General features: G+C 32.2%; 1 protein-coding gene across 1 annotated transcript; it reads right to left on the bottom strand.

The window, feature by feature from the left end:
- Positions 1 to 847: 847 nt before the first annotated feature.
- LOC114404103 lies at positions 848 to 3,339 on the bottom strand. Its single transcript, XM_028367215.1, has 9 exons — positions 3,199 to 3,339; positions 2,852 to 3,119; positions 2,679 to 2,763; positions 2,452 to 2,579; positions 2,269 to 2,375; positions 1,815 to 1,972; positions 1,606 to 1,726; positions 1,184 to 1,246; positions 848 to 988 (listed from the first exon to the last, which is right to left on the bottom strand). Exons 1-9 carry the CDS (start codon positions 3,337 to 3,339, stop codon positions 848 to 850), a joined length of 1,212 nt encoding a protein of 403 aa, XP_028223016.1.
- Positions 3,340 to 13,106: the final 9,767 nt, after the last annotated feature.

Genomic DNA, 13,106 nt, shown 5'->3' with positions numbered 1-13,106 from the left:
TATCTTGTATAATATTTAAAAAGTTAACGACATTACATGATGAATACATGACAGCCATATTTGTTTCTTCTTGTATACATGCGGAACTGGATACCAGATTTTGGCTGATACATATAATAAATTGACTTAAATTAAATTAAACTTAGGCTATTAAGCTCGATACAGGTGTTGATCGATAAGGAATTTGATATCAAGTATGTTGTGGCGAACAAAAGTATAATTCATTGATTGATAAAACATTTAGCCTGACCTTCTTTAAAGTCATAGCTTATGTTATTTTATAAAAGTGTACAAAATTATATGATGAATACATGAGAGCAATTTTTGTTTCTTCCTGTATAGATGCGGAAGTGGATACCAGATTTTGCTTGATACATATGATAAATTAACTTAAATTAAATTAAGCTTAGGCTATTAAGCTATACAGAGGCGTTGACCAAATTTGGTAATCAAGACATTTACTCAATTATAAACAACGAATCATCCACGCATGCTTCAGTTACTGTGGAATAAATAATGTTTTTTTTTAAAATCTGTTATAAAAACAATAATAAATCATAATCTCAGTTAATAAATTAACACATCTAAACATTGTGCAAAAGATATAAACAACATGTCAGCCTGGAATAATGCATGCTAGTATAAGCGTAATGTTTGACAGAATGATAGATGAAAATAAAACAAATTAAAGAGTTCTATTACAATTTACAAATAAACAGGATGTTAGACTGGAATAGCCCATGCCATCCAGGATTACACACCAAAATAAAACAAAGATAGTTCAATTACAATTTCCAAAAAACCAACAAAAAAGCAAAAAGTGTTGGCTATTCCTAAGCAACAAAATCTATTCTATCTTCTCATGTTTTGCTAATTTGTTGGACGATAGCTGAGCTGGTGAAATCTGGGAGCTTCTTGCTTCATCATCACATTCATTAAATGGCTGTCGTTTTGTTGGTGTCAAGGGAAGTCCAATAAGTGGATCGGTCTACTGTTATAGAAATGGATTACTAGATAGAACAAACAATAACAATAAGTCGATGCAAAAGCTGAACTTTATGCAAATGGTAGTCGGGATTCTTGATCCCATTCGATAATGTTTATGAATGTGGATTAGAGTCCTGGTCCAAATATGTCTATGCAAATACAATATTGCAATAAGACGGTAAAACTTAAAACTTACGCATTCATCGTGGACAGGATCATTGGAATCAAACGGTGTTGTAGCTTCAATCTTTGAACATGTCTGCGTAAGATGTTAATTGATACCGGTAGAGTCAATGAAAAATAAATAAGCATATAAATAAGATATACATATAACAATAATGAAGAGTAACAATTCCATAAAATAGGACCTCAGCATCAAGCAACATGTCCAGAACATCATTAATTAAAGTTAAGTCAGTGGAGCACTTCAAAACAGTAGAATTTTTATACTACAGTTGGATTTTGACTTTAAAGGCGAACAAATGACCCACTAGTTTATCAAGTGCTTTTGGGGAGGCATTTAAATCTAGATCACCGTCCTTGAACAGGAAAAAACATAAATAAAATTAAACATTATGCCAGCATTAAATTTTGTATTTTGAAATTATAGACACCTACTTCTATTTTGAGGCTGTTGACTTCATCAGCTGACTGCCTAATCAATTCAGTGCATTGACGATCCCACAGGAGAAATTTTGTGTTTTCATCTTTATAATTGACCATGACTTCAACTCTATATCTGGAAACATATATAATAGGGTTAAATACTAAAAAGAAATTAAAACATAAATATAGGGGCATAGAAATTTAAAAAGCATAACAAAGACCTAAGCACAACCCGATCATTATGTTTGCCAAATGGGCACACAAATGGTTCTGGATAGACATCTATTTTCTTATAGCACTGAATGCAAGATGGATAACACCATGAATGATTGTCCATAACAATCCTTGTGATTGTACCAACAGTAACACAAGCAAACTCCTGCAGGAAATATTACGACTATAAAATTCAGCAGGAGGCATCCAAAGAAGCGATAAATAGGTAAACATATATAAGTGAATTACTTCACAAAGGTTGTTTATCTTAGAAATTCTCTTTGCCTTTGACTTGGAAATAAATGTCTCCCTTAATGATAACTGAGCAGAACCTGAAGGCTATGAACTCCACAGGGAACGACGTGTCAAAACTGACCGGATCTCAATGCCCAATTCTGAAAGCCTATACATAATAAATCAATAACAAACCGAAGGAAAAAGAAACAAACATATATTAATAACAATAGGAGGCAAATACTTCTGATTGAATTCTTCAATTGGTGCTAGTGGCTCATTAATAGTCAATTTAGAATCCTTCAAAGAATTGCTAATCGAGCATGGATAGGATCCTGTACCACTCAGAAATGAAAGCATAAGTTGGATCCAACGAAGATGAAAAACAAATAACTATATATAATAGTATACCCTGGCCCTCTTTAATTCTTGCATTGGTCAACAACACAATAATAGGCCCTTCATTCTCATGCTGATCCAAATATTCCAGAAATTGGACACAATAATCGTCTAATAGAGTGAAAGACACCAATTTGTTACTGAAACAAAACAATTCATTATACAAACAATGAATTAACAACATACAGCCATGCAATGATACAACCGTCAGTAACTCATAGAACATATCAGACGTTTACCTCAAATTCATAAGCTTAAAAACAACTCTCTTACTTCTGGGTGAAATATGATGAAAGACAACCTCGTCAACAACACCAATGATGTCTAAAAAATCAAGTAAAAATCAGTAACGGAAAACAAAACCCACAAATACTGGTGCTGAAATTAGAAATGTAAATCTAGCTGTGCTTACCTACTAATAGGTCAAACTGTAATTGGCCAACAATGATATCCGAAAAATCTACAAATCTATACTTTTTTAAAGGAAGGCCATCTAAGCCATACTGTCTGACAACCGTAACTCCAATAAATGTCAATTTATATGGATGATCACAAACTCTGTACTGTCCATCATTCTTGGTGACTTTAAAATTGTGCATCACATAAGTACAACCTTCCTTCAAATCCATTTTCCATGCCTTTAACTGGTCTTGCTTACAAACCACGTGGATCTGATCATCCTATGAATAATACAAATATCTAATTAACGGCTACAAATAGAACCAATTCATGAACAAAAAGAACAAATTAAGAGCATACGTCAGAGTCAACAATGATCATCTCAGCTTGTTCAGACCTGCCCGGTGTCCCAACAAACCAGAGATCGATTATCCTTACAGCAAGTTTCAGAGTTTCTTTAGATCCGTCGATGATTTTTATCTTGTCAGCAATACGTTCCATTAGTCTAAACAAAAAGTCAGACGCTTACATAGAAATTGAAACCACAAAACAACCAGATAACTTGATAACAACAACAAATAGAATGTTATTTATTGAAAAAAACAATGATATGTCAGACTATAAATATGATGACTCAGATAGAAAGAATAATGGAGCTGACCTGATTCTGTTTTTTTCGACAGCCAACAGGAGCACCAAAAAGGAACAACAATATATAGTATCTATCAAACATAATTTTTTTTTGTCATGATGAATAACATATGAGAAAACATGAATTAAAAAAACAGCGAATAGGCAAGAATGCATAAATATGGACCAAAACTTAAGGCCCCACAACCAAAAAACATTACAGGTATAGCCATTCAAGGTGACCTCGATAGCAAAATAGTACTCTCGTAATGATAGCTTAGCTATTACCCGATTTTGTTTGACCTGCCTAAAAACATACAAAAAGCAACACCAGCCAACAGGCCGATCGTAAAAAAGAGTAAGAAACAAACATGCATAAACAACACCAAACATGCATGCATTAAAACAAACAGCTATGACCGTAAACAAATGTAAAGAAAAAAAACAAAACCGAAAGAACTTAAACCAAAATGCATGACAACACGAACTCTCCACAAAATGGAAACTCCGACCAGCTGGAAAATTTAAAGCCGATTTTGTTTGCCCTGGCTAAAAGCATACAAAAAAAAAACACCACCCAACAGGCCGGTCGTTAAAGAGGGTAACAAACAAACATGCATAAACAACACCAAACATGCATGTATCAAAGCAAAACAACTGTGACTGTAAAGAAATGTAAACACAAAAACAGAAACGCAAGAACTCAAACCAAAATGCACGACAATAGGAAATCAACACAAAATGAAAAGTCCGAGCAGCTGGAAAATTTAAACCTAAGAACCAAGAAAAGTCTAGGAAACACCAAATGCGTACAAAAATGGAAGGCCTGAGAGCAGTTTCAAAATCGAACTTTAAATAATGGAGGAACAAAAACCAAAAAGAAAGAAACCAAACCAAGGAAAGAAAAGAGTGAGAGACTGCGCAAAGACAGAGTAAGAATTTCTTTGTTCTTGAATGATTGGGAATGCATGCAAAAGCTGGAGTAGTGGTTGAAGGAATGACTGCGAATGCATGCAGAAAGCGTCAGTTGGAGCCAGAATCAAATACCCAAAAAATCAACAAATAGGGTTTTTTTTTCCCTCGAATGTGTTTTATTTGTGTGTATTATTTAATTAATGGATGTCTAATAATTGTAGTGTTGAAGGTGAAGCCGTCTTGGTGAAAGTTAGGAATGTTTGAATTTGTATTAATAGAGGTTATTACAATATTATTTTTAAAAATACAGGGTATAATAATAATGATAGTATTTGAGGTTAAAGCATAACAACAGGGAAAAAAAAGACAACTTATAGTTTATTGATAATAACAACAATAATAATAATAGTAATAATGAATATAATAAAATATAATAGAATTTGATGAAGTGGTAACTTTTAATGAATAGGAAAAAATCATTTGTTAATTTGCATATTATTTTTTAATAAAAATCGTTTAAGCAACAATGTTTAATTTGGATTTAGGAATCTTCCTGTAAGAATATAAATTGTTGTGCTAATTGGTAATCAAAAGAAGACAAATTCTTGTAAACATTGAAGACCCAATTTAAATATAGTTGTAACAATAAACTCCTATCATTTGTAAGGAAAATGATATCATGGTTTTTTTAAGAAAATTTAAATCCAGATTAGCAATATAATAATCAAACATGGTAAATTTAAATAATGTGGTAAACATGTTATACTAAAATGGAGATTGTTTTTTTTTGAAATATTGATAAAATAAGTTTGATTTTTTGTTAGGAAAAAAAATAGTTAACATAAATGCAGTAAAATATTATCTATTCTTTCATATAAAATTTCTATAAAAACAAACTATGGTAACCATATTTTATTTCCATAATTCATACTAATATTAATCATTTACTATATCTATGCTAAATCATGAATAACATTATAAGTTCCATGATAAATTTTTGCAGTGAAAAAAATGACACTATCAATATAATTAGAAAACACGGTTTTGCGAAAATATAATAAATGCATTATATATATTGAATGACAGAATAAAAACTATAACTCCTGCTATATATATTCAAACATCTACAATTGATATACTTAACAATATGACATGTATCATTATACATTTAAAATGTAAAGCCACAAAAAAATGTTTTAAAAATGGAAACAGGAATTGGGAAGAAATGCATATAAATTGTGTCGAAAACAATGTAAGAAGAATAGTCTTGCAGGGAAAAAGTCTGAAAAAAACGGTGAGCAAATAATAATGATAATAGTATTTCTGATGTACAACAAAAACCATAATCAATGAAACAAAAGCTGAACAAGAAAAACCAAAACCAGAGAATAATAGTTGAAAACAAAAATGTCAAACAAAATCCCCACAGCAAAAACCAAAATTGACGAAACAAAAGCTGAACAGGAAAAACTAAAACTAGAGAATAATAGCTGAAAACAAAAATGTCAACTTTTAACTAAAACCCAATGCTCAGATGGAAACAGAGCCAACACAGCAGCACACGACACCTGTAACCAATTTGACCAAAAGAAGACACCTGCAGCACTACCTGGAGCAACCAACAGCCTGGAAGTGGGATGCGGAAATGTCCAAAAAACCAATAAAATGGATAGATGATAACCAAGCTTAATCAACATATAAATAACAAAATATAACTATACAACACAAAAGGATAGTTAATTAACATGGTTAAACCTTGGCAGGAAAAACCATTGAAGTAACAAAATAATAAAGCATAAATTGTCTGATACCGTACGATATTTGAGTAACAATATTAATAAAAACTTAAAAGAAATAAACAAAAAAGAGGCTGTGTCTATGGTGTATGCGCATTATCTTCAGTGGAAAAGGTCCTCATCATCCCATATAACTTCCTTTCTAAATACAACTTCCCATACATGTTTGTCAAATCTGAAGAAGAACATTACCTCATCTCCAGGCATTAAATTATTTTCAGAGAGATATTGGGACCATGGCTGGGCAACAGATGGGACAACATCATGCATGGTGATTTTCCATTGTCGACATTTTCCATAGCCTCTCTGAACAGGAATAATTTTTTGTGATCCAAACAAAAAACTAGAAGCTGTTGGTGGAAGGACCTGCATTAGAAAAAAAAACAGTGAGCATACGACTGAATGTTTTGCCTGTATTGTATTTACAGTACTCAGGGTAATTTAAATTTGACCAATATTAAGACAAAAATTAAATAATAGAATAGGTTTGTTGTCATAAAGAAAAGTGGGGTGAGAAAAATAACAACATGTAGCCATCGTTAAAACAAAATAAAAGTAAATAATTTAATAGCATGAACATAATTGGGTGGCTACCAAACAATTACCAAAGGAAGACTCTGTTGCATCATGTGTTTGATGACATCGACTGTAAAGATGTGTCTCCTGGTTGTCAGAACCGACCTTGGGCGACGCTGCCCAAAGATAGGTCCAATGACATCCACCTCGAAGGTGGTATTTTTGTCACCACCAAAAAACCGCAGGATGACATTATCGTCAATTCCATGAGTTCTTCTAAACTCTTTGAGGCCATCAGAATAAAAGTATCGGCTACCATATCTGTGAAGCCTAATAAAATGTGTGGTTCCATTATGCTGAAACAAAACATACGTCGCATAATGTGGCCTCCACTGTCTATGGTAAGATAGTGGAACCTCAATGATGTTCTGCAGGGAAACATGTAAACATTAATTAAAAGAATTTTGTTTCATATGAAATAAGACAATAGGGAGAATCGTTGAATGCTGACCTTGGAAACACGGAATGCGGCCGAAAATCGTATTGTCGTCAACCTGTTTGATCGGTCCTATAGCACAAAAATTAATTAAATTTGTCACAGAACAAAACAGGGAATAATTAATCAAAAACTGGACAGGAAAAAATTAAGCACAAATATTAGACATAAGAAAATATAAAAGTAAAAGCGAGGTTGTTTGTATTGTGTATATTAGGGCAGACAATATTGAATGACTTGTACTACAGAATTTCTATGACCCTGAATTTTTAATGCAGAAAAGCTTTTTGTTCTGAAATTAGTATTATAAATTATAAAATTGGGAAAGTGATTTATATATGACCTCTAACAGACAACAGCCCTTGAATATGGATCGTTAATAAATTCCAAAAAACCTAATGTTGTCAAAATATTCAACATGCATGAGGGAGTACTAAAAATTAGGATCAATATATGGAAACATCTTGCAATTTAATACGAAGCAACATAAGAGATAGGGAAAAAAAGTGATCTTTTTCTGGTGTAGCAGTCAAAATAGGAATTAAATTTGGGAGTCAAAATCGGTAATGTTAATCAACAAAAATATATGTATGCATGTACTCAAAATGTCATCTATAACAGATAATAGGCTCTTAATCCATGTATAGAGTAGAAGAGGACAAAACAAAAACCTTGCTTATAGCCGAGGATGGATGTGAAGCCATGCTTGTCTAGGTTGAGTTGAAATGGGAGTCTGACCAGGGGTTAGTGCTATACCTTGGTTAAAATATTGACCAACTTGTCTAAAGTTCTTCTGGATGATAAATATAAATGAGTAAAGATGAATCGGGTGGATGTGCGGAAGCGGAATGGTTTTTGGAGAAGAAGTGGGAGACTTACTGACTAATTGGTTCGTGCCTCCGAGGATTGTATGTGAAGAGTCACATATGCAACTATTTGTAAGGTTTTTATGCCTTCGAGGTTTTTATGCCTATGTTTTTTGCGGAATGTTTTGCGCCTTCGAGGATTGTATGTGAAGAGTCACATATTATAATAATAATTATAAATATATGAGATGATTTTTTTTTGTAAATTTAATGCGCATGAAAATATATAATAGAAATTTCTATTATTGAATAATAGTCCGTTTTGGTTGATAGATCAAGTAACAACTATTTTTTTGTCCTTTTTTTTCAAAATTAGAGAAAAATAAAAAATAGTCATTTTTTTAAAAAAAAGCTAAAAAAATTGGAATAAATAGAGGTTACAAAGTTTTTTTTGCTTAGACATTTAGTTCTAATTGGAATGAGTTAATTGGTTATAAATTAATTAAAGTTATTAAATATATCATCAATTAACTCTGAAATAAATGTATAAAAAGGAAAAAAGTAAGAAATTGTTCCAAATTTGGATTTAGACAATTAGGATCATAGATAAACGATTAATATAATATAATAATTACAATAATATAGGTATATAGTGTTTTGACAAAATAGATATAACTGTATGGGAAGGAAAAAAAGGAAAAATTGTTTTTGCAAATTTTGATCAAGACAATTAGGATAATAGAAAAGCGATTAATATAAGGTTATAATAACAATTACAGAAGTATGCAGCATTTTGCTCAAACAGCAGAACAAAAGAATAACAATATCCAAAGCAGTATAGACAAAATTTGCCAAAATAGGCATTTTATTAACGTGCTAACAATTGAATGCTATTGTAGACTGCAATATAAATGAGTGGTTGATTTGCTGTCCGAGACCATTTGAAAAAACACAACTTACCATTTGACTATGCTGTCTTAGCAAAAGAAGTTATATTTGGTGATGGTGTAAAGAAATAGAGGCTTAAATAACTAAATGCAAAGGAGAAAAAAAATTGGAATTGAGTTAAGTATCTAACAAAGTTGTTAATATAATTGAATTAAATGTGAAAAAAGGAGTACAACAAGATGACTAATCTATGATGCTAATCAAGCTTAACATAACATGGATATTACATGGTCTGTAAAACATAAGCAGTCAAATAGGCAGCAAATAAATATGAAATGACTATAGCACGGGATGTCTTAGATAAAACTATGTTGATGCGACAATCAGTTGTTTTATTCTAGAATAGCTTTTATAATTTGTTTCAATTAAATGACAGCAGAGACGAAAAACATGGATAGGCACCAGAATATAGTAAAAATTAGAGAATATCGAAGCTTCGTAAAATGAAAACATCTGCAGGAAGGAAAGGATAGCCAGAAAGAAGTTAAATAGAAGGCATTAATAATGTCAACTATTCGGACATCATATATATTTCAAAAAGCTGTGTAAGCACCAAATTAACAGTCATATTAAGCTGCATTGTATTGGACAATGATGAAGAGGATGTAGCACATGACTTTGTTATCGGGGATCAGTTGTATTCCCTTGGTTTCCAATTTTCTTGCCACCTATACTTTTTCCTTTTGCAAACCATAAATAAAATTTGAGCTAATGTTTAAAATTTAAAAAAGTAAACATTTATAATATATCTAATGTTCAAAGTCAAATAAGTTAATAAGAAAGAGACCATGCAGCTAACAAAATGTTTATAAAACACAGAATGATAGAAAAATGAAAGCACATAAGCTAAATCTAGTAGTCCCAATTCTTTCTCCGGCGGATGAAAATTTCCCATATTTTGTCAATGCTTCTGCAATAGAAGGACACTTCATCACCATGGGAGAAATCATTATCTGCAAGGAATTGATACCATGGTTGTACAACATATATGCGCCTAACTCCACTGTCAACCACCACGACATTCCACTGTAATGGAGGTCCAAATCTCCAAAGAATAGTCATGTGTCGACCGCAGGCATTTACATGCAGCATGGCATAGTTAGGGAGCCTCTGCATGGGAAAAAAATAGCATGATATATAAACATGAATTAATAAGCAACACTAAAAAGGTTTTCATTGTTACCAGTGGTCCTGGTGCACCAAGCATCGATTGTGTGATTTCAACTGTCCAAATATATTGTCTTGGCATGAGTTGTGGCCTCCCGCAAGTCTGGCATTCCAGTGAGGGAATGAAATAAAGATCAAAGATGGATTTGTTGTTGCATGCCAAGAATTTAATGATCACAGATTCAAAAATTGATAAATATTTTTTGAATTCATCCAGGCCTTTCGCAAAGTAGACTTTTCCACGATGCTGTCTTAGCCTGATTTGGTATGTTATTCCATCATATCTAAAATTAACTAACTTAGGGTAATCTGGTGCCCATTGTCGGTGGTAGAAAGATGACACTTCTATCATGTCCTACAAAAAAATCATAGCAAGAAAGCAAATATGAAACTGAATAAAGAATAAAAACAATTGGTATGTAACATTACCATATCATTGCGGAATACTACAGTGAATTGTAGGATTAATGGTTCTGTGTGAATTTGATATTGAATCTGCAGTGAGAGGAAATGCAAAAATATAAATCAAGTATAGTATTGAAATAGTAAAATTTAAAATATGTGGAGAATGACAACAACATAATTAAATGAATGAATGTATCATCGAATGACTAAAATGAAAAACTTCCAAACTTAACAAATATAAAAGTTATGCAGCATTCTGACTGGTGTAAATGTGGTTATAATCTTTTGGATCAAACTTTCAAGGTAATACTCATGCCTAACTTGCTCACATTAAGTCTATTTTGGAATTAAACATTGAGATGAAAACAGGCTGCTGACATAAAGTATCTTTCCAATGGAATCTGGATTAACAATCAAAATAAAAAAGCCATGGCCAAGTTTTCAGATTGTTTAAGTTGGTAAGAAAGTAAACAAATATAATTGAATATGAGAGACCAATATAGGTCAAAATTCCGAATTTTAGCAGCATTATTCCCTATCCAGACACAATTGAGGTAAAGAATAATGGTAAAAAAAGGATTTGTAACGTGATAAGACACTCAAAGTCATGAAAAAACATAACAAATAACAATTTTCTAACATGTTATATATGTTTTTTTTTTAAAAAAAATCAGTTATGAAGCTGATTGGAGAATCATGTGCTACATTCTTCTCGTTATGGCCATGATTGAGTTAATTGGAAAATTTGTGTCATGGGATTGGCTCACTGCACTCTTTTCCTTTTAAATTGTGGATGAGCTAAGTTAGTCATGGAATTTGTTATGCGTTTGTAGCCTGCGGGTATCTGGCTATAACACAACCAAAACATACACCGAATGACATAAGCTAAGCCATAATTGAGGAAAAAAGGAAACAAGTAAACATGCATAGATATTAGGAAACATTCGACCCATCATCATCATCGCTCTGTCAAATACCAAATCCATGTTGAAACAACAATCCCTGCAAAACACATAGTGCATGCACGAAACAAAGCCTGAAAAGGCAAAACCAAAACAGCGAAAACAAACAACATTGCTTGCCAAACACAACATGCATCGATGAAACAAAATCCCCATAGCAAAAACCAAAATCGATGAAACAAAAGCTGAACAGGAAAAACCAAAAACGGACAATAATAATAGCTGAAAACAAAAATCTCAACTTTAACTATTTAAGGATAAAGGAAAACACAAAACATAGATATGAGATGGAAAACAACAAACTGAGATGGAAAACAACAAAAAAAGGAAGGAAACGGAGAAAACAAAATGAAGAAGAAACAAAGGCAACGAAGAACGAAAAAAACAAAACACAACGAAGAAGAAAGAAAACAGAATGAACCGGCAATCCAACAGCACATGACACCTGGAAGCAATTTAAGAAAAAGAAGACACATCCACCAATACGTGGAGCAACCAACAGCCTAATTGCTTTTACACTGACCTTGCTTGTAGTTGTTGATGAATCAGAACTGGTACTTGTATTCGTTAAGTCAGTGGATGATTCTGAAGCCATTCTCCGAGCCGTTTTACTATTTTTTCTTCAAGGAATGAAAATTGAATATCTGTTGAGTGCTGAAGAAGTGCTCTGTGGAGAATAAATGTTGAAGTGACACAGTGGTTGGTGAAAATGTATAAGTCCCGCAATACGAACAAATTTGAGGATTGCCGAGCATTCAATGCAACATGGGAAAATTGGATATGGAGAGTCATATCAATCATTGTGAATGTATCTGTGGTGGTGTAGACAACCAAACTATTTTTTTTTGTTGACTCAATGTCCAGAAGCAACATTGATATTTATAAAAATGCAGGATATATGAGCAAAAAAAATCAGGATATATTTAATATGACAGGTGTTACCAAAGTAATTATATTATGTATAATAAATATATTATTTCAGAAAGTCAATTTTGTGGTGTGAGGCAAAGCTTTTGTAACCAAACTATATGAGTTTTAACTATACATATATGCATATTAATATGTGACATGCAATCGATTCTAATTTTTTATTTGATTAAACGCAGTAATGAAAATTGGGCGTTAGTAAAAAAATGGTAAACTAATAAATGTTGATTAAAATTAACAAACTTCATAAGTTTTTTCGTTCCTTCCGTGTTTGCCTGTATGATTAAGAATAAAAAACATAGATAAAAAAATATGTTGCAACTCTTTTCTGCACCAACATTGAGGAGTTGTCATTTAATTGTTGCAATTCTTCTCTATCAGCTGTGACTGTTCACCACTCTACTCTGCACCAAGCATCGAGGAGTCACCATTTAATTGGGGCAACACTTCTCTATCAGTTGAGACTGTTTGCCATTCTACTCTAAATTAACCATTGAGGAGTGGCCATTTAATTGGCGCAAGATTTCTCTATCAGTTGTGACATATACATACATACATACATATATATATATATATATATATATATATATATATATATATATATATATATATATATATATATATATATATATATATACTACATTGCTTTTTAAACTCCCTTGTATCTTACATAAACATACAAACATGAGTACTTCCAGAT

The sequence above is a fragment of the Glycine soja genome, unplaced genomic scaffold, assembly GCF_004193775.1.
Source record: "Glycine soja cultivar W05 unplaced genomic scaffold, ASM419377v2 Super-Scaffold_81, whole genome shotgun sequence".
Lineage (NCBI taxonomy): Eukaryota > Viridiplantae > Streptophyta > Magnoliopsida > Fabales > Fabaceae > Glycine > Glycine soja.
The sequence above is the reverse complement of the archived record's forward strand: the minus strand, read 5'-3'. Positions and strand labels throughout refer to the sequence as shown.